Here is a 22,392-nt window from a genome sequence, read left to right on the forward strand (position 1 = left end):
AGTATGGTACAGTGGTAGTATGGTGCAGTAGTAGTATTAGTGGTATTATAGTACAGTAGTAGTATTAGCGGTAGTATAGTACAGTAGTGGTATTAGTGGTAGTATAGTACAGTAGTAGTATGGTACAGTAGTAGTATTAGTGGTAGTATAGTACAGTAGTATGGTACAGTAGTAGTATTAGCAGTAGCATAGTACAGTAGTAGTATAGCACAGTAGTAGTATTAGTGTTAGCATGTTAGTATAGAACAGTAGTAGTATAGTACAGTAGTAGTATTAGCGGTAGTATGGTACAGCAGTAGTATTAGTGTTAGCATATTAGCATAGAAAAGTAGTTGCACCGTACAATAGTAGTATTAGCAGTAGTATAGTACAGTAGTAGTATGGTACGGTAGTAGTATTAGTGGTAGTATAGTACAGTAGTAGTATTAGCGGTAGTATGGTACAGTAGTAGTATGGTACTGTAATAGTATTAGTGGTAGTATAGTACAGTAGTAGTATTAGCGGTAGTATGGTACAGTAGTAGTATGGTACATTACTAGTATTAGCGGTAGTATAATACAGTAGTAGTATTAGCGGTAGTATGGTACAGTGGTAGTATGGTACAGTAGTAGTATTAGTGGTATTATAGTACAGTAGTAGTATTAGCGGTAGTATAGTACAGTAGTGGTATTAGTGGTAGTATAGTACAGTAGTAGTATGGTACAGTAGTAGTATTAGTGGTAGTATAGTACAGTAGTAGTATGGTACAGTAGTAGTATTAGCAGTAGTATAGTACAGTAGTAGTTTTAGCGGTAGTATAGTACAGTAGTAGTTTTAGTGGTAGTATAGTACAGTAGTAGTATGGTACAGTAGTAGTATTAGCAGTAGTATAGTACAGTAGTAGTTTTAGTGGTAGTATAGTACAGTAGTAGTATGGTACAGTAGTAGTATTAGTGGTAGTATAGTACAGTAGTAGTATGGTACAGTAGTAGTATTAGCAGTAGTATAGTACAGTAGTAGTTTTAGTGGTAGTATAGTACAGTAGTAGTATGGTACAGTAGTAGTTTTAGCGGTAGTATAGTACAGTAGTAGTTTTAGTGGTAGTATAGTACAGTAGTAGTATTAGCAGTAGTATAGTACAGTAGTAGTTTTAGTGGTAGTATAGTACAGTAGTAGTATTAGCAGTAGTATAGTACAGTAGTAGTTTTAGTGGTAGTATAGTACAGTAGTAGTATTAGCGGTAGTATAGTACAGTAGTAGTTTTAGTGGTAGTATAGTACAGTAGTAGTATTAGCAGTAGTATAGTACAGTAGTAGTTTTAGTGGTAGTATAGTACAGTAGTAGTATTAGCAGTAGTATAGTACAGTAGTAGTTTTAGTGGTAGTATAGTACAGTAGTAGTTTTAGCGGTAGTATAGTACAGTAGTAGTTTTAGTGGTAGTATAGTACAGTAGTAGTATTAGCAGTAGTATAGTACAGTAGTAGTTTTAGTGGTAGTATAGTACAGTAGTAGTATTAGCGGTAGTATAGTACAGTAGTAGTTTTAGTGGTAGTATAGTACAGTAGTAGTATGGTACAGTAGTAGTATTAGCAGTAGTATAGTACAGTAGTAGTTTTAGTGGTAGTATAGTACAGTAGTAGTTTTAGTGGTAGTATAGTACAGTAGTAGTATTAGAAGTAGTATAGTACAGTAGTAGTTTTAGTGGTAGTATAGTACAGTAGTGGTATTAGTGGTAGTATAGTACAGTAGTAGTTTTAGTGGTAGTATAGTACAGTAGTAGTTTTAGTGGTAGTATAGTACAGTAGTAGTATTAGCGGTAGTATAGTACAGTAGTAGTTTTAGTGGTAGTATAGTACAGTAGTAGTATTAGCAGTAGTATAGTACAGTAGTAGTTTTAGTGGTAGTATAGTACAGTAGTAGTATTAGCGGTAGTATAGTACAGTAGTAGTTTTAGTGGTAGTATAGTACAGTAGTAGTATTAGCGGTAGTATAGTACAGTAGTAGTTTTAGTGGTAGTATAGTACAGTAGTAGTATTAGCGGTAGTATAGTACAGTAGTAGTTTTAGTGGTAGTATAGTACAGTAGTAGTATTAGCGGTAGTATAGTACAGTAGTAGTTTTAGTGGTAGTATAGTACAGTAGTAGTTTTAGTGGTAGTATAGTACAGTAGTAGTATTAGCGGTAGTATAGTACAGTAGTAGTTTTAGTGGTAGTATAGTACAGTAGTAGTTTTAGTGGTAGTATAGTACAGTAGTAGTTTTAGTGGTAGTATAGTACAGTAGTAGTTTTAGTGGTAGTATAGTACAGTAGTAGTATTAGTGGTAGTATAGTACAGTAGTAGTTTTAGTGGTAGTATAGTACAGTAGTAGTATTAGTGGTAGTATAGTACAGTAGTAGTATTAGTGGTAGTATAGTACAGTAGTAGTATTAGCAGTAGTATAGTACAGTAGTAGTTTTAGTGGTAGTATAGTACAGTAGTAGTATTAGTAGTAGTATAGTACAGTAGTAGTATTAGTAGTAGTATAGTACAGTAGTAGTTTTAGTGGTAGTATAGTACAGTAGTAGTTTTAGTGGTAGTATAGTACAGTAGTAGTATTAGTGGTAGTATAGTACAGTAGTAGTATTAGTGGTAGTATAGTACAGTAGTAGTATTAGCAGTAGTATAGTACAGTAGTAGTTTTAGTGGTAGTATAGTACAGTAGTAGTATTAGTGGTAGTATAGTACAGTAGTAGTATTAGTAGTAGTATGGTACAGTAGTAGTATTAGCAGTAGTATAGTACAGTAGTAGTTTTAGTGGTAGTATAGTACAGTAGCAGTATTAGTAGTAGTATGTTACAGTAGTAGTATTAGCAGTAGTATAGTACAGTAGTAGTATTAGCGGTAGTATAGTACAGTAGTAGTATTAGCGGTAGTATAGTACAGTAGTAGTTTTAGTGGTAGTATAGTACAGTAGTAGTATTAGCGGTAGTATAGTACAGTAGTAGTTTTAGTGGTAGTATAGTACAGTAGTAGTATTAGCGGTAGTATAGTACAGTAGTAGTTTTAGTGGTAGTATAGTACAGTAGTAGTATTAGCGGTAGTATAGTACAGTAGTAGTTTTAGTGGTAGTATAGTACAGTAGTAGTTTTAGTGGTAGTATAGTACAGTAGTAGTATTAGCGGTAGTATAGTACAGTAGTAGTTTTAGTGGTAGTATAGTACAGTAGTAGTTTTAGTGGTAGTATAGTACAGTAGTAGTTTTAGTGGTAGTATAGTACAGTAGTAGTATTAGTGGTAGTATAGTACAGTAGTAGTTTTAGTGGTAGTATAGTACAGTAGTAGTATTAGTGGTAGTATAGTACAGTAGTAGTATTAGCGGTAGTATAGTACAGTAGTAGTTTTAGTGGTAGTATAGTACAGTAGTAGTTTTAGTGGTAGTATAGTACAGTAGTAGTTTTAGTGGTAGTATAGTACAGTAGTAGTTTTAGTGGTAGTATAGTACAGTAGTAGTTTTAGTGGTAGTATAGTACAGTAGTAGTTTTAGTGGTAGTATAGTACAGTAGTAGTTTTAGTGGTAGTATAGTACAGTAGTAGTTTTAGTGGTAGTATAGTACAGTAGTAGTATTAGCAGTAGTATAGTAGCATTGTACAGTTGTCGTAGAATAGCACCTCTACAGCAGTACGTTGTAGAACAGGTTTGATCCCCTGAGGAACCATGTAGACGTTGGGTTCTCTCTGGGGGGGCGGGTTCGGCAGGTCGGAATCCTTGGGCTGCCAATCAGAACACAGGACAGGGATGGGTCAGAGGCGTGAGGTCATCCACAGGGGACAAAATGTGAGACAACACCAGAAGGGGAAACATTGAGATAAGTGTGTATTTTAAACATGCTGATATTAAAGTAATATTAGTGGACAAATGAAGTGACGATAACATGACAACAACATGACAATAACATGACAACATGACAATAACATGACAACATGACAATAACATGACAACATGACAATAACATGACAACATGACAATAACATGACAACATGACAATAACATGACAATAACATGACAACATTATGACAATAACATGACAACATGACAACAACCGACGATAACATGACAACAACCGACAATAACATGACAACAACATGACAACAACATGACAACAACATGACTACAACATGACTACATGACAATAACATGACAACAACATGACAACAACATGACTACATGACAATAACATGACAACAACATGACAACAACCGACGATAACGTGACAACATGACAACAACATGACAACAACATGACAACAACATGACAACAACGTGACAATAACGTGATGATAATGTGACAAACATCAGCACATGATTAGACAAACATTCAGCAGTGGTGTATTTCAGTCAAAAACTAATGGGAGGACATTTCAAAATTGCCCATGCAATCAACACAAGATGGTTCAGTGAGAAAACACGGAGTGGAGTTTGAGAAGAAAGGATTAGGATGAATCAACACAAGATGGTTCAGTGAGAAAACACGGAGTGGAGTTTGAGAAGAAAGGATTAGGATGAATCAACACAAGGTGGTTCAGTGAGAAAACACGGAGTGGAGTTTGAGAAGAAAGGATTAGGATGAAGTGGATGAACACTGTGATGATGAGACATTGACCTACACATTGTGACAGGGTTGTTGAGGAAGATGCATCAAACTGCAACAAGTAAACTCTGTTAGTGTTGCTACTCTATTTCCTGTGTGTCCGTGTGTGTGTGTGTGTCCGTGTGTGTGTGTGTGTCCTTGTGTGTGCATGTATCCGTGCATGTGTCCATGTGTGTGTCCGTGTGTCTCCGTGCGTTTCCGTGTGTCCATGTGTGTGTCCATGTGTGTGTCCATGTGTGTGTCCATGTGTGTGTCCATGTGTGTGTCCATGTGTGTGTCCATGTGTGTGTCCATGTGCGTGTCCCTGTGTGTGTCCGCGTGTCCGTGCGTGCGTGCGTGCGTGCATGTGTATGCGTGCGTGCATGCGTGTGTGTGTGTGTGTACCCATTGCTGGTTTTCTGAGAGGAATCCAGTGAGAAAGACCTGAGAGGGAGGAAGATGAAGGAGAGAGGGAGGAAGATGAAGGAGAGAGGGAGGAAGATGAAGGATCGGAGAGATGCATAGCACTTGTTATTCATAAATCATAACAATAGGATTTTAAACTATTATGTCAGAAAATGTCATTCTTACCTCATCCATAATGTGAGGGGGGATGTCTCCCTGTTACAGAGCAAGAGAGAGACATGTATTTATATATATGTGTGTGTGTGTGTGTGTGTGTGTGTGTGTGTGTGTGTGTGTGTGTGTGTGTGTGTGTGTGTGTGTGTGTGTGTGTGTGCGCGTGCGCGTGTGGGTGATCAGACTAACCTCCTGTCCAGGGATGTGATGAACAGCGGGCTTTGGGAACAAGAGAGAAAGATGACAGTGGGAGGAGAGAGAGATGACAGAGGGAGGAGAGAGAGAGACAGATGACAGAGGGAGGAGAGAGAGAGAAACAACAAGAGAGAGAGAGAGAGAGATGACAGAGAGATGACAGAGAGAGATGACAGAGGGAGGAGAGAGAGAGATGACAGAGGGAGGAGAGAGAGATGACAGAGGGAGGAGAGAGAGAGATGACAGAGGGAGGAGAGAGAGAGATGATAGAGGGAGGAGAGAGAGAGATGACAGAAGGAGGAGAGAGAGAGAATCAAAAAGAGATGGAGAGAGAGATGACAGAGGGAGGAGAGAGAGAGAAACAAAAAGAGATAGAGAGAGAGATGACAGAGGGAGAGAGAGAGAGAGAAACAAAAAGAGATAGAGAGAGAGATGACAGAGGGAGGAGAGAGAGAAACAAAAAGAGATGGAGAGAGAGAAACAAAGAGAGATGGAGGAGAGAGAGAAACAAAGAGAGATGACAGAGGGAGGAGAGAGAGAGAAACAAAAAGAGAAAGAACAGAAATGTGGTCATAATATCCCCTCGTCCAGCTCTGATCATCAAAAAGCAGAATACGGGACTCAGCCTCCCCACCCCACCCACCCACCACACCCACACACCCACCCACACACACACACACACACACACACACACACACGCGGCTGATAGTATCCGTGCTCCAACTGTCTCTCTGACTCAGAAAGCAGACACAGACATATTTTCCTACATTGCTAGGACCATGACAGAGAGACAGACAGATACACACAGATACAGACACACACACAGATACAAACAGAGAGACAGACAGATACACACACACACACAGATACAGACAGAGAGACAGACAGATACACACACACACACACAGATACAGACAGAGAGACAGACAGATACACACACACACACAGATACAGACAGAGAGACAGACAGATACACACACACACACAGATACAGACAGAGAGACAGACAGATACACACACACACACACAGATACAGACAGAGAGACAGACAGATACACACACACACACACAGATACAGACAGAGAGACAGACAGATACACACACACACACAGATACAGACAGAGAGACAGACAGATACACACACACACAGACAGATACAGAACACACACCAATACAGACAGAGAGACACACACAGCTACAGACACACACACACACACACACACACAGATACAGATACACACACAGATACAGACACACACACAAATACAGACAGAGAACACACACAGACACAAACAGACAGATACAGACACACACACACACACACACACACACACACAGATACAGATACACACACAGATACAGACACACACACAAATACAGACAGAGAACACACACAGATACAAACAGGCAGATACAGACACACACAGAGACACACACAGAGACACACACAGAGAACACACAGAGACACACACAGAGACACACACAGACACACACAGAGACACAGACACACACACAGAGACACACACACACACAGACACACACAGAGACACACACAGAGACACAGACAGAGACACACAGAGACACACAGAGACACACAGACACACCTTCTCTCGTCGTATGAGTTCGAAGGCAGCCAGTAGTTCTCCTGCGCTCCTGTCTCCCATCCTGATTGGATACCAGGCCAGACGAGGGGAGGGAGTCGTGGAGGGCTGACACACACAGCGACCCATGAACTCATCTGCCCCCTATGGGATAGGAGGGGAATGACAAGACAGTTACACACAGGAAGACCCATGAACTCATCTGCCCCCTATGGGATAGGAGGGGAATGACAAGACAGTTGCACACAGGAAGACCCATTAACTCATCTGCCCCCTATGGGATAGGAGGGGAATGACAAGACAGTTGCACACAGGAAGACCCATGAACACATCTGCCCCCTATGGGATAGGAGGGGAATGACAAGACAGTTGCACACAGGAAGACCCATGAACACATCTGCCCCCTATGGGATCGGAGGGGAATGACAAGACAGGTGCACACAGGAAGACCCAGGCATGATGAAATCAGATATCAGATTGATTATCTACTTACCTGCCTGCTTGCTAGCCTGTTAGCTTGCCTGCCTATTTACCTGCCTGACTACTTACCTGCCTATCAGCCTACTTACCTGCCTGGTTGCCTGCCTGCCTATTTACCTGCCTGACTACTTACCTGGTTGCCTGCCTGTCTATTTACCTGCCTGACTACTTACCTGCCTGGTTGCCTGCCTGCCTATTTACCTGCCTGACTACTTACCTGCCTGACTACTTACCTGGTTGCCTGCCTGCCTATTTACCTGCCTGACTACTTACCTGCCTGGTTGCCTGCCTGCCTATTTACCTGCCTGACTACTTACCTGCCTGGTTGCCTGCCTGCCTATTTACCTGCCTGACTACTTACCTGCCTGGTTGCCTGCCTGCCTATTTACCTGCCTGGTTGCCTGCCTGTGTGCTTGTCAATATACTTACCTGCCTGTTTTATTGTCTGCCTGCTTACCTGCCTGTTTGCTTGTCTGCCTGCTTACCTGCCTGCTTGCTTGTCTGCCTGCTTACCTGCCTGCTTGCTTGTCTGCCTGCTTACCTGCCTGTTTTCTTGTCTGCCTACTTACTTGCTCGCTTGAATTAAATATTGGTCAATTCATGAATATTGACGGACTCACATATGTATCCTGATCGTACAGCTCCACCACGACGTTAGGAGGGCTTCTCTCTGTCACATCAGCATCTCCAAACACCTCCACCTCGTAGAAGATGAGTGTCTGGTCCCAGGTGGGGTTCAACGTGTTACGCACAGTCACAGTCTTCTGGCTCTGGTGGAGGAACGAAACTATGGCATAGGAATCTGGAGGAGAGGGGGAGAGAGAGAGAGGAGGGAGGTAGAGAGAGAGTAGGGAGAGAGAGAGGGGAGGGAGGTAGAGAGAGAGTAGGGGGAGAGAGAGAGGGGAGGGAGGTAGAGAGAGAGTAGGGAGAGAGAGAGGGGAGGGAGGTAGAGAGAGAGTAGGGAAGTAGGGAGAGAGAGAGGGGGGAGGGAGGTAGAGAGAGAGTAGGGAGAGAGAGAGGGGAGGGAGGTAGAGAGAGAGTAGGGAGGTAGGGAGGGAGAGTAGGGAGGTAGAGAGAGAGTAGGGAGAGAGAGAGAGGGAGAGTAGGGAGGTAGAGAGAGAGTAGGGAGAGAGAGAGGGGAGGGAGGTAGAGAGAGAGAGTAGGGAGAGAGAGAGGGGAGGGAGGTAGAGAGAGAGTAGGGAGGTAGGGAGGGAGAGTAGGGAGAGAGAGGGGGGAGGGAGGTAGAGAGAGAGAGAGAGTAGGGAGGTAGAGAGGGAGAGTAGGGAGAGAGAGAGAGGGGAGGGAGGTAGAGAGAGAGAGGGGAGGGAGATAGAGAGGGAGAGTAGGGAGGTAGAGAGGGAGAGCAGGGAGAGAGAGAGAGGGGAGGGAGGTAGAGAGAGAGGGGAGGGAGGTAGAGAGAGAGAGTAGGGAGGTAGAGAGGGAGAGCAGGGAGAGAGAGAGGGGAGGGAGAGAGGGAGGTAGAGAGGGAGAGCAGGGAGAGAGAGAAAGGGAGGGAGAGAGGGGAGGTATAGAGAGAGAGGGAGAGAGTGAGAGAGAGAGAAAGAGAGAAAGGGAGAGAGCGGGAGAGAGAGGGAGAGAGCGGGAGAGAGAGGGAGAGAGCGGGAGAGAGAGGGAGAGAGCGGGAGAGAGCGGGAGAGAGGGGGAGAGCGGGAGAGAGAGGGGAGAGAGGGGGAGGGAGAGAGAAGGAGAGAGAGGGGGAGGGAGAGAGAGAAGGAGAGAGAGGGGGGGAGGGGGAGAGAGAGAGAGGGGGGAGTGGGAGAGAGAGGGGGAGAGAGAGAGAGAGAGAGAGAGGGGGGAGAGAGGGAGGGGGGGAGAGAGGGAGGGAGGGGAGAGAGGGAGGGAGGGGAGAGAGGGAGGGGCGAGAGAGAGAGAGAGAGGGAGAGAAAGAGGGAGGTGTTTAAACCAGGTTGGATTCAGGGAGTGGTGGAGGAAGGACATTATGGTATAGACTCTTAGAATGAAGGGTTCTTTGGCTGTCCCCATAGGACATGTAGTACCCTCTGTGGAAAGGGTTCTGCATGGAACCTAAAAGGGTTATAACCTAGAACCAAAAACGGTTCTTCAAAGGGTTCTCCTCCTGCCTCTTCTCCTGGAGACAGCAGAGTAACTATTTTAGGTTTTAGGTTCTACTTGTTTCAATGAATGTCGGGCTCTGGAGGAGAGGGGGAGGAGGGGGGGAGGAGAGGGGGAGGAGAGGGGGACGAGGGAGGGAGGAGGGGTTGTAAAGAGAGATGTACGGCTCTGTAGAAAACCTAGATGTTTTAGGAAACATTGTCTCTCTGAACTGATGGCCTGTAGAAAACCTAGAAACAAAGACACACCAACCATCTAACCTCATGGCAAACACACACACACACACACCATCTAACCTCATGGCAAACACACACACACACACCATCTAACCTCATGGCAAACACACACACACACACCATCTAACCTCATGGCAAACACACACACACACCATCTAACCTCATGGCAAACACACACACACACACCATCTAACCTCATGGCAAACACACACACAAACCATCTAACCTCATGGCAAACACAAACACACACCATCTAACCTCATGGCAAACACACACACACACACCATCTAACCTCATGGCAAACACACACACACACACCATCTAACCTCATGGCAAACACACACACACACACACACACCATCTAACCTCATGGCAAACACACAAACACACACCATCTAACCTCATGGCAAACACACACACACACCATCTAACCTCATGGCAAACACACACACACACCATCTAACCTCATGGTAAACCCACACCATCTAACCTCATGGTAAACCCACACCATCTAACCTCATGGTAAACACACACCATCTAACCTCATGGTAACCACACACCATCTAACCTCATGGTAAACACACACCATCTAACCTCATGGTAAACACACATCAACCTTCCATCTGCTGTCTGTGTGTGTGTGTACAGGGTTTTAACGGGAGGATACAGGGTTTTAAAGGGAGGATACAGTGCAGGGATTTAAAGGGAGGATACAGGGTTTTAAAGGGAGGATACAGGGTTTTAAAGGGAGGATGCAGGGTTTTAAAGGGAGGATGCAGGGTTTTAAAGGGAGGATACAGGGTTTTAAAGGGAGGATGCAGGGTTTTAAAGGGAGGATGCAGGGTTTTAAAGGGAGGATGCAGGGTTTTAAAGGGAGGATGCAGGGTTTTAAAGGGAGGATGCAGGGTTTTAAAGGGAGGATACAGGGTTTTAAGGGAGGATACAGGGTTTTAAAGGGAGGATACAGTGCAGGGTTTTAAAGGGAGGATAAAGGGTTTTAAAGGGAGGATACAGGGTTTTAAAGGGAGGATACACAGCATTCGGAAGGTTTTCAGACCGCTTACCATTTTACACATTTTGTTACGTTACAGCCTTATTCTAAAAGTTAATTAAATATATAAAAATATTCATCAATCTACACACAAGGTCAAATTAAAAAAACAATTAAAATATATTTGCAAATGTATTAAAAAATATATATATCTTATCATAAGTATTCAGACCCTTTGCTATGAGACTCTGAAATTGAGCTCAGGTGCATCCTGTTTCCATTGATCATCCTTGAGATGTTTCTACAACTTGATTGGAGTCCACCTGTGGTAAATTCTATTGATTGGACATGATTTGGAAAGGCACACACCTGTCTATACAGTGCCTTGCGAAAGTATTCGGCCCCCTTGAACTTTGCGACCTTTTGCCACATTTCAGGCTTCAAACATAAAGATATAAAACTGTATTTTTTTTGTGAAGAATCAACAACAAGTGGGACACAATCATGAAGTGGAACGACATTTATTGGATATTTTAAACTTTTTTAACAAATCAAAAACTGAAAAATTGGGCGTGCAAAATGATTCAGCCCCTTTACTTTCAGTGCAGCAAACTCTCTCCAGAAGTTCAGTGAGGATCTCTGAATGAATTTGAAGCCTGAAATGTGGCAAAAGGTCGCAAAGTTCAAGGGGACCGAATACTTTCGCAAGGCACTGTATAAGGTCCCACAGTTGACAGTGCATGTCAGAGCAAAAACCAAGCCATGAGGTTGAAGGAATTGTCCGTAGAGCTCCAAGAGAGGATTGTGTCGAGGCACAGATCTGAGGAAGGGTACCAAAAAAAAATTCTGCAGCATTGAAGGTCCCCAAGAACACAGTGGCCTCCATCATTCTTAAATGGAAGAAGTGTGGAACCACCAATCTTCCAGAAGGACAAGCGTCACGTGTGGAGGAAACCTGGCACCGTCCCTACGGTGAAGCATGGTGGTGGCAGCATCGTGCTGTGGGGATGTTTTTCAGCGGCAGGGACTGGGAGACTAGTCAGGATCGAGGCAAAGATGAACTAAGCAAAGTACAGAGAGATCCTTGATGAAAACCTGTTCCAGAGCACTCAGGACCTCACAGTGGGGCGAAGGTTCACCTTCCAAAAGGCCAAAACAATGAAGGAGTGGCTTCAGGATAAGTCTCTGAATGTCTTGAGTGGTCCAGAGAGATCCCGGACTTGACCCAGATCGAACATCTCTGGAGACCTGAAAATAGCTGTGCAGCGACGCTCCCCTTCCAACCTGACAGAGCTTGAGAGAATCTGCAGAGAAGAAATGGAGAAACTCCCCAAATACAGGTGTGCCAAGCTTGTTGCATCATACCCAAGAAGACTCTAGGATGTAATCGCTGCCAAAGGTGCTTCAACAAAGTACTGAGTAAAGGGTCTGAATACTTATGATCTTTCAGTTTTCATTTTATTTTTTTATTTTTTACAAAAATACTGTTTTTGCTTTGTCATTATGGGGTATTGTGATGTCATTATGGGGTATTGTGATGTCATTATGGGGTATTGTGATGTCATTATGGGGTATTGTGTGTAGATTGATGAGGGGAAAAAACAATTTAATACATTTTAGAATAAGGCTGTAATGTAACAATGTGTGGACAAAGTACATTGGTCTGGGTACTCACCGAATGCACCTTATAACTTCTTAAACTTTCAGTTTATCATTTAAACTACCAGAATATTATGTAATTTATCACAAGATATCTAGTGGCCCTTTTGTGTACGTCATATTATCACAGCAGTCTGGCCCTGTCACATGTTAAAATAGACAAATCATTGGGCACCCTATTCCCTATATAGGGCACTACATTAGACCAGGGCTTGCACCCTATTCCCTATATAGTGCACTACTTTAGACCAGGGCCCTATTCCCTATATAGTGCACTACTTTAGACCAGGGCCCTATTCCCTATATAGTGCACTACTTTAGACCAGGGCTGGCACCCTATTCCCTATATAGTGCACTACTTTAGACCAGGACTGGCACCCTATTCCCTATATAGTGCACTACGTTAGACCAGGGCTGGTACCCTATTCCCTATAAAGTGCACTACTTTTAGACCAGGGATGGCACCCTATTCCCTATATAGTGCACTACTTTAGACCAGGACTGGCACCCTATTCCCTATATAGTGCACTACGTTAGACCAGGGCTGGTACCCTATTCCCTATAAAGTGCAATACTTTAGACCAGGGCCCTATTCCCTATATAATGCACTACTTTAGACCAGGGCTGGCACCCTATTCCCTATATAGTGCACTACTTTAGACCAGAGCCCTATTCCCTACATAGTGCACTACTTTAGACCAGGGCTCATAGGGTTCTGGTTCACTATGTAGGGAATAAGGAGCCATTTGTGACACAGACAGAGATTCTGAAAAACATTAGGAACACCTGCTCTTTCCATGACATAGACTGACCAGGTGAATCCAGGTGAAAGATATGGTCCCTTATTGATGTCACCTGTTAAATCCACTTCAATCAGTGTAGAAGAAGGGGAGGAGACAGGTGGTTAAAGAAGGATTTTTAAGCCTTGAGACAATTGAGACATGGATTGTGTATGTGTGCCATTCAGAGGGGGAATGGGCAAGACAAAATATTTAAGTTCCTTTGAACGAGGTACGGTAATAGGTGTCAGGCGTACCGGTTTGCCAAGAACTGCACCGCTGCTGGGTTTTTCACACTCAACAGTTTCCCGTAGGTATCATGAACGGTCCACCACCCCAAAGGACATCCAGCCAACTTGACACAACTGTGGGAAGCATTGGAATCACAACATGGGCCAGCATCCCTGTGGAACGCTTGACACCTTGTAGAGCCCATGACCCGACGAACTGAAGCTTTTCTGAGGTCACAAAAAAAAAAAAAAATCTGTAAAATATTACCCTAAATATAAACTATCAACTTGATGGTGTTTAATTTGAGGGTTTCGGCATGAAATATTATTCCGATTTTATTTACACACTTCTATTTGTCAATGCCTTTGTTGTAAAGGTGGCAGTTGTGACGAAAGTCAACAGTTGGAAGAGTTGCTTGGTTAATTGAAATTGCCATAGTTGATTAGATTTTCTATTTTATAAAAGGGGGAGGGGGCTGTTTTCTCTTGAACCATGCGGTCTTTTTTTTTACTAGAAACTCAGACAATATGGACACAGATATAACAAATTAATTCTACATGTGAATTTAAACAAAAAAATTGTATTGTCAAAGTTTTTATAGATTGCCATCGATTACGTGTTAAATTATCGAAATTCCGGAAGATTCCGGAAGCTTTGACAAATTACCGGTAGCTTTGAAACTCTATACAGGGTTGAGGTTAATCAAGGCTGGGACTGCTTCTGTTTTTTTTCTTTCTCCCAGACTGAAACGTTCCTCTCAGAGGGTCTTTACGTGGCTTGGAATAATAAACTTCCGAGACTGTCGCTCCAGGCTTTTCAGCATTCCGAAGTCGTTGATGTCCCTCCATCGTCTCGCTCGGGGGGCCTCCCCCCGGACTATATAAGAAATGACTTGGCTTCTCACAAAGGGGGGGGGAAAGGCAATAACAACACACGCACAAAGCCGCGCACGTGCACACAGTCAGTCAGGGCCACATCGGGAATCAGTGGGTAAATAAACACTCCCAGATTTGGGAATTAGGGAAGGGGTAAGGACTGGGTACAGGAGCCCCAAAAAACGAGGGGAGAGGGGAATAACTGGAGGGGGTAGTCACCCTCAAAACACAGGGTTCAGTTGGACAAAGAGGGGAGATAGAGAGAGGTGGGAAGAGAGAGGGGGAGAGAGAAATAGGGAGAGAGAGAGAGAAAGAAAGAGAGAGAGAGTGGGAAGAGAGAGGAGAGAGAGAGAGGGGGAAGAGAGATGGAGAGAGAGAGAGAGAGAGAGAGAGAGAGAGAGAGAGGGAAGGAAAGCGAAATAAGGAAAGCGAGAGAGGGGGGAGGTGGGGGAAAGAGAGGGGGGGAGGGAGAGCGAGAAAGGGGAGAGGGAGATAGGGGAGAGGGAAAGAAAGAGAGATGAAAGGGGGAGAGAGAGAGTGGAAAGTAAAAGAGAGAGAGGGATAGGGAGAGAGAGAGAGAGAGGGGGGAGAGAGAGAGAGAAAGAAAGAGAGATGGAGAGAGAGGAGGCCCTTGAAGTGAAATCCTTTGATTGTGTTTAATCTATCTGCAGGGCTGAAAGAGCCTGACACACAGTAAGACTGCTTGATACATAATCTACCCCATCCATCAACTCATCTGGGCCGTTACGAAGGCTGGTGTGTGTGTGTGTGTGTTGTGTGTGTGTGTGTGTGTGTGTGTATGTGTGTGTGTGTGTGTGTGTGTGTGCGTGTGAGCGAGAGAGAGAATCTGGATCTCAGAGCAGAATTATAAATCACTACAGCATTGGATTCACTCACCCCTAGTTAAGTTTCACGAACACACACACACACACACACACACACACACACACACACACACACACACACACACATACACACACACACACACACACACAGTAGCTATAGTTTCCACGATCTGCACTTAAAGAAGAAAAACAATATTATCTCTGTCTCTCTCTCTCTCTCTCTCTCTCTCTCTCTCCCCCTCTCAATCTCTGTCTCTCTGTCTCTCTCTCTCTCTCTCTCTCTCTCTCTGTCTTTCTGTCTCTGTCTCTCCCTCTCTCTCTCTCTCTCTCTCTCTCTCTCTCTCTCCCTCTTTCTCTCTTTCTCTCTGTCTCCCTCTCTCTCCCTCTTTCTCTCCCCCTCTCAATCTCTTTCTTTCATTCTCCTTCTCTGTCTCACTCAACTATACCTCTAAATGTTTCTTTCTTTCTTCCCTATTTCTCTCAGTTTTTTCCAACCCGCGCTGATGTGAATCTATTTCAATTAATGTTCTATTTTTTTTATGATATATATTTTTGTACTCTTTCATTAATATCTGTCTGGGATCTCTCCTCTGGGACCTCTCCTCTGGGACCTCTCCTCCGGGACCTCTCCTCCGGGACCTCTCCTCCGGGACCTCTCCTCTGGGACCTCTCCTCTGGGACCTCTCCTCTGGGACCTCTCCTCCGGGACCTCTCCTCCGGGACCTCACCACTGGGACCTCACCGCTGGGACCTCATCGCTGGGTTCATAAAGATTCTCAATGTGTTCCCTACCAACTCATGTCTGTCTCTGACTCTCCCACGGAAGGGACGCACTTTGGCAAGGGATGGAACAGAAGTAGGATTTGACAAGGGATGGAACCGGGGTTAGGAGGTATGTGACAGACAGGTCTGAGTGGTTCCCAGCAGACGTGTGTACATTCAACCAGTTAAATATGAGGCCATCTAGGGTTCAACCAGTTTAATATGACACCATCTACGGTTCAACCAGTTTAATATGAAGCCATCTAGGGTTCAACCAGTTTAATATGACACTATCTAGGGTTCAACCAGTTTAATATGAAGCCATCTAGGGTTCAACCAGTTTAATATGACACCATCTAGGGTTCAACCAGTTTAATATGACACCATCTAGGGTTCAACCAGTTTAATATGAGGCCATCTAGGGTTCAACCAGTTTAATATGACGTCATCTAGGGTTCAACCAGTTTAATATGACATCATCTAGGGTTCAACCAGTTTAATATGACACCATCTAGGGTTCAACCAGTTTAATATGAAATCATCTAGGGTTCAATCAGTTTAATATGATGTCATCTAGGGTTCAACCAGTTTAATATGACACAATCTAGGGTTCAACCAGTTTAATATGACACCATCTAGGGTTCAACCAGTTTAATATGACATCATCTAGGGTTAAACCAGTTTAATATGACACAATCTAGGGTTCAACCAGTTTAATATGACACCATCTAGGGTTCAACCAGTTTAATATGAGGCCATCTATGGTTCAACCAGTTTAATATGAGGCCATCTAGGGTTCAACCAGTTTAATATGAGGCCATCTAGGGTTCAACCAGTTTAATATGAGGCCATCTAGGGTTCAACCAGTTTAATATGAGGCCATCTAGGGTTCAACCAGTTTAATACGATGCCATCTAGGGTTCAACCAGTTTAATATGAGGCCCTCTAGGGTTCAACCAGTTTAATATGACGTCATCTAGGGTTCAACCAGGGCGGCAGGGTAGCCTAGTGGTTAGAGCGTTGGACTAGTAACCGGAAGGTTGCGAGTTCAAACCCCCGAGCTGACAAGGTACAAATCTGTCGTTCTGCCCCTGAACAGGCAGTTAACCCACTGTTCCCAGGCCGTCATTGAAAATAAGAATTTGTTCTTAAATGACTTGCCTGGTTAAATAAAGGTAAAATAAAAAAAAAAATAAAAACCAGTTTAATATGAAGTCATCTAGGGTTCAACCAGTTTAATAGGATGCCATTAGGTTTTTAAGAACACACTTGCCTCATTCCACAGTTCTGAGTAGCACAACAAAAGTTTCAGTTACAGAGAGGAGAGAGGAAGCCATATCAGAGTTGTTAGTTTAGTAACCAGATTACCTGAGAAGCTGTCTTTGTCCATGGCTAGCAGCTCTCTGGCTTGGTACAGGTAACAGCGCAGGTGGTAGCGAGTCCCACCTGAAACACACACACACACACACACACCTTAGCGTCATATATAGAGAGAAAGAGGGGTGAGAGTCACAAGTTCAGGGTTACAGGTGTACAGTGTACAGCAGGGTACAGTGGGAAATCATAGGTATCGAGCTCCAACATGCAGGACTAAGTGACATAAAAAATAATGACAATAACCAATAATATAATAGCACTATAGACAGAACATCATAACTACTGTGATTATTAAATACATGAGCATGTCTACTGGGGTGGAGGTAGAGGGGGGGGGGGTGACCATAGAGGGAACAGCATGTCTACTGGGGTGGAGGTAGAGGGGGAGGGGGGGGGGTGACCATAGAGGGAACAGCATGTCTACTGGGGTGGAGGTAGAGGGGGGAGGGGGGGGGGTGACCATAGAGGGAACAGCATGTCTACTGGGGTGGAGGTAGAGGGGGGAGGGGGGGGGTGACCATAGAGGGAACAGCATGTCTACTGGGGTGGAGGTAGAGGGGGGGGTGACCATAGAGGGAACAGCATGTCTACTGGGGTGGAGGCGGGGAGGCAGGGTAAAGACCATTGACAGTGTGGGGGGGGGGGACGGTGACAATAGAGGGAACAGCATGTCTACTGGGGTGGATGCAGGGTAAAGACCATTGACAGGGTGGGGGGGGGGGGGGTAAGGTAACAGGGTAAGGTAGCAGGGTAGGGTAAAAGGTCAGGTAGCAGGTCAGGTAGCAGTGTAAGGTATTAGGGTAAGGTAGAAGGGTAAGGTGGCAGGGTAAGGTAGCAGGGTAGGGTAGCAGGTAAGGTAGCAGGTAAGGTATTAGGGTAAGGTAGCAGGGTAGGTAGAAAGGTAAGGTAGCAGAGTAAGGTGGCAGGGTAAGCTAGCAGGGTAAGGTTCCAGGGTAAGGTAGCAGGGTAAGGTAGCAGGGTAAGGTAGCAGGGTAAGGTAGCAGGGTAGCTAGCTAGCAGGGTAAGCTAGCAGGGTAAGCTAGCAGGGTAAGGTAGCAGGGTAAGGTAGCAGGGTAAGGTAGCAGGGTAAGGTAGCAGAGTAAGGTAGCAGGTTAAGGTAGCAGGGTAAGCTAGCAGGGTACGGTAGTAGGGTAGGGCAGCAGGGTAGGTAGCAGGGTCAGGTAGCAGGGTAAGGTAGCAGGGTAGGTAGCAGGGTAAGGTAGCAGGGTAGGTAGCAGGGTAAGGTAGCAGGGTAGGGTAGCAGGGTAAAGTAGCAGGGTAGGTAGCAGGGTAAGGTAGCAGGGTAGGTAGCAGGGTAAGGTAGCAGGGTAGGTAGCAGGGTAAGGTAGCAGGGTAGGTAGCAGGGTAAGGTAGCAGGGTAGGGTAGCAGGGTAAGGTTGCAGGGTAGGTAGCAGGGTAAGGTAGCAGGGTAGGTAGCAGGGTAAGGTAGCAGGGTAGGGTAGCAGGGTAAGGTAGCAGGGTAGGTAGCAGGGAAAGGTAGCAGGGTAGGTAGCAGGGTAAGGTAGCAGGGTAGGGTAGCAGGGTAAGGTAGCAGGGTAGGTAGCAGGGTAAGGTAGCAGGGTAAGGTAGCAGGGTAAGCTAGCAGGGTAAGGTAGCAGGGTAAGGTAGCAGTGTAAGCTAGCAGTGTAAGCTAGCAGGGTAATTCAGCAGGGTAAGGTAGCAGGGTAAGGTAGCAGGTTTAAGGTAGCAGGGTAAGGTAGCAGGGTAAGGTAGCAGGGTAAGGTAGCAGGGTAAGGTAGCAGTGTAAGGTAGCAGGGTAAGGTAGCAGGGTAAGGTAGCAGGGTAAGGTAGCAGTGTAAGGTAGCAGGGTAAGGTAGCAGGGTAAGGTAGCAGGGTAAGGTAGCAGGGTAAGGTAGCAGTGTAAGGTAGCAGGGTAAGGTAGCAGGGTAAGGTAGCAGGGTAAGGTAGCAGTGTAAGGTAGCAGGGTAAGGTAGCAGGGTAAGGTAGCAGGGTAAGGTAGCAGGGTAAGGTAGCAGTGTAAGCTAGCAGGGTAAGGTAGCAGGTCAGGTAGCAGGGTAAGGTAGCAGGTCAGGTAGCAGGTCAGGTAGCAGGGTAAGGTAGCAGGGTAAGGTAGCAGGGTAAGGTAGCAGGGTAAGGTAGCAGGGTAAGCTAGCAGGGTAAGGTAGCAGGGTAAGGCAGCAGGGTAAGGTAGCAGGGTAAGGTAGCAGGTTAAGGTAGCAGGTCAGGTAGCAGGGTAAGGTAGCAGGGTAAGGTAGCAGGGTAAGGTAGCAGGGTAAGGCAGCAGGGTAAGGTAGCAGGGTAAGGCAGCAGGGTAAGGTAGCAGGGTAAGGCAGCAGGGTAAGCTAGCAGGGTAAGCTAGCAGGGTAAGGCAGCAGGGTAAGGTAGCAGGGTAAGGTATCAGGGTAAGGTAGCAGGGTAAGGTAGCAGGTCAGGTAGCAGGGTAAGGTAGCAGGGTAAGGTAGCAGGGTAAGGTAGCAGGGTAAGTTAGCAGGGTAAGCTAGTAGGGTAAGGTAGCAGGGTAAGGTAGCAGGTTAAGGTAGCAGGTCAGGTAGCAGGGTAAGGTAGCAGGGTAAGGTAGCAGGGTAAGGTAGCAGGGTAAGGTAGCAGTGTAAGGTAGCAGGGTAAGGTAGCAGGGTAAGGTAGCAGGGTAAGGTAGCAGGGTAAGGTAGCAGGGTAAGGTAGCAGTGTAAGGTAGCAGGGTAAGGTAGCAGGGTAAGGTAGCAGTGTAAGGTAGCAGGTTAAGGTAGCAGGGTAAGGTAGCAGGGTAAGGTGGCAGGTTAAGGTAGCAGGTCAGGTAGCAGGGTAAGGTAGCAGGTTAAGGTAGCAGGGTAAGGTAGCAGGGTAAGGCAGCAGGGTAAGGTAGCAGGGTAAGGCAGCAGGGTAAGGTAGCAGGGTAAGGCAGCAGGGTAAGCTAGCAGGGTAAGGCAGCAGGGTAAGGCAGCAGGGTAAGGTAGCAGGGTAGATAGCAGGGTAAGGTAGCAGGGTAAGCTAGCAGGGTAAGGTAGCAGGGTAAGGTAGCAGGGTAAGGTAGCAGGGTAAGGTAGCAGGGTAAGGTAGCAGTGTAAGGTAGCAGGGTAAACTAGCAGGGTAAGGTAGCAGGGTAAGGTAGCAGGGTAAGGTAGCAGGGTAAACTAGCAGGGTAAGGTAGTAGTGTAAGGTAGCAGGGTAAGGTAGCAGGGTAAGGTAGCAGGGTAAACTAGCAGGGTAAGGTAGTAGTGTAAGGTAGCAGGGTAAACTAGCAGGGTAAGGTAGCAGGGTAAGGTAGCAGGGTAAGTCAGCAGGGTAAGGTAGCAGGGTAAGGTAGCAGGTTAAGGTAGCAGGTCAGGTAGCAGGGTAAGGTAGCAGGGTAAGGTAGCAGGGTAAGGTAGAAGGGTAAGGCAGCAGGGTAAGGTAGCAGGGTAAGGCAGCAGGGTAAGGTAGCAGGGTAAGGCAGCAGGGTAAGCTAGCAGGGTAAGGCAGCAGGGTAAGGCAGCAGGGTAAGGTAGCAGGGTAAGGTAGCAGTGTAAGGTAGCAGGGTAGGTAGCAGGGTAAGGTAGCAGGGTAGATAGCAGGGTAAGGTAGCAGGGTAAGCTAGCAGGGTAAGGTAGCAGGGTAAGGTAGCAGGGTAAGGTAGCAGGGTAAGGTAGCAGTGTAAGGTAGCAGGGTAAGGTAGCAGGGTAAACTAGCAGGGTAAGGTAGCAGGGTAAGGTAGCAGGGTAAGGTAGCAGGGTAAACTAGCAGGGTAAGGTAGTAGTGTAAGGTAATAGCAGGGTAAGGTAGCAGGGTAAGGTAGCAGGGTAAACTAGCAGGGTAAGGTAGTAGTGTAAGGTAGCAGGGTAAACTAGCAGGGTAAGGTAGCAGGGTAAGGTAGCAGGGTAAGGTAGCAGGGTAAACTAGCAGGGTAAGGTAGCAGTGTAAGGTAGCAGGGTAAGGTAGTAGGGTAAGGTAGGTAGCAGTGTAAGGTAGCAGGGTAAGGTAGCAGGTTAAGGTAGCAGGTCAGGTAGCAGTGTAAGGTAGCAGGGTAAGGTAGCACGGTAAGGTAGCAGGGTAAGGTAGCAGGGTAAGGTAGCAGTGTAAGGTAGCAGGGTAAGGTAGCAGGGTAAGGTAGCAGGGTAAGGTAGCAGGGTAAGGTAGCAGGGTAAGGTAGCAGGGTAAGGTAGTAGGGTAAGGTAGCAGTGTAAGGTAGCAGGGTAAGGTAGCAGGGTAGGGTAGCAGGGTAAGGTTGCAGGGTAGGTAGCAGGGTAAGGTAGCAGGGTAAGGTAGCAGGGTAGGTAGCAGGGTAAGGTAGCAGTGTAAGGTAGCAGGGTAAGGTAGCAGGGTAAGGTAGCAGGGTAAGGTAGCAGGGTAAGTGTGACACCTGACTTCATACTTTAGAAGCCTTTTCTATTGAATTAAATGATTCCATTCTATTCTCCTCTGCTCTATTCTATTCGTCCTCCACTCCTCTTCAGAGTCATTCTAGGGTCACAGTCTAGTTACTGTATATCTGGAACCAATTACAGGTTTCCATGGCGGCCACCTGTTGCTACGGACGTCACCAGGGGAGACAGGTGTGCCTGATTGGAACCAGAGCTCTCCCAGAATACACCACAGGTGGATGACAGATGGAGAGAGATAGAGAAAGGAGGGAAGAGGTAGAAAGAAAGAGAGAGAGAGAGAGAGAAAGGAGGGAGGGAAGAGGTAGAAAGAAAGAGAGAGAGAGAGAGAGAGAGAAAGGAGGGAAGAGGTAGAAAGAAAGAGAGAGAGAGAGAGAGAGAGAGAGAAAGGAGGGAAGAGGTAGAAAGAAAGAGAGAGAGAGAGAGAGAGAGAGAGAAAGGAGGAAGAGGTAGAAAGAAAGAGAGAGAGAGAGAGAAAGGAGGGAAGAGGTAGAAAGAAGAGAGAGAGAGAGAGAGAGAGAAAGGAGGGAAGAGGTAGAAAGAAAGAGAGAGAGAGAGAGAAAGTAAGAGATAGAGACTGACCGGGTAGCTGGCAGGTTTATGAGGAGACAGATTTCGTTAAGAGTCGTACAAATGTCTTTTCAGTTGTTGGATGCAGATGTTAAATAATGATGAGTAGGGTTTTTATACATCAATAATATTTAGATATTAAACCCTTGACTGCAGAATTCATATGAAGCCAAAGACAGATTTATGTTTCTAGATTA

The 22,392-nt window shown here is 45.5% G+C and overlaps 1 protein-coding gene across 2 annotated transcripts in view; it reads right to left on the minus strand.

Moving 5' to 3' along the window:
• LOC118962848 (dysferlin-like) overlaps positions 1-22,392 on the minus strand; it is a 37,471-nt gene that overhangs the window by 10,687 nt on the left and 4,392 nt on the right. For both annotated transcript variants that reach the window (XM_036974670.1, XM_036974669.1), the window contains exons 4-10: positions 17,280-17,357; positions 8,060-8,241; positions 6,963-7,103; positions 5,353-5,382; positions 5,176-5,205; positions 4,990-5,028; positions 3,627-3,728 (exon numbers count right to left, since the gene is read on the minus strand). In XM_036974670.1, the coding sequence (XP_036830565.1) occupies positions 3,627-3,728; positions 4,990-5,028; positions 5,176-5,205; positions 5,353-5,382; positions 6,963-7,103; positions 8,060-8,241; positions 17,280-17,357 (602 nt within the window). The remainder of the gene's footprint in view (positions 1-3,626; positions 3,729-4,989; positions 5,029-5,175; positions 5,206-5,352; positions 5,383-6,962; positions 7,104-8,059; positions 8,242-17,279; positions 17,358-22,392) is intronic.

The sequence above is a fragment of the Oncorhynchus mykiss genome, unplaced genomic scaffold, assembly GCF_013265735.2.
Source record: "Oncorhynchus mykiss isolate Arlee unplaced genomic scaffold, USDA_OmykA_1.1 un_scaffold_807, whole genome shotgun sequence".
Classification (NCBI taxonomy): domain Eukaryota; kingdom Metazoa; phylum Chordata; class Actinopteri; order Salmoniformes; family Salmonidae; genus Oncorhynchus; species Oncorhynchus mykiss.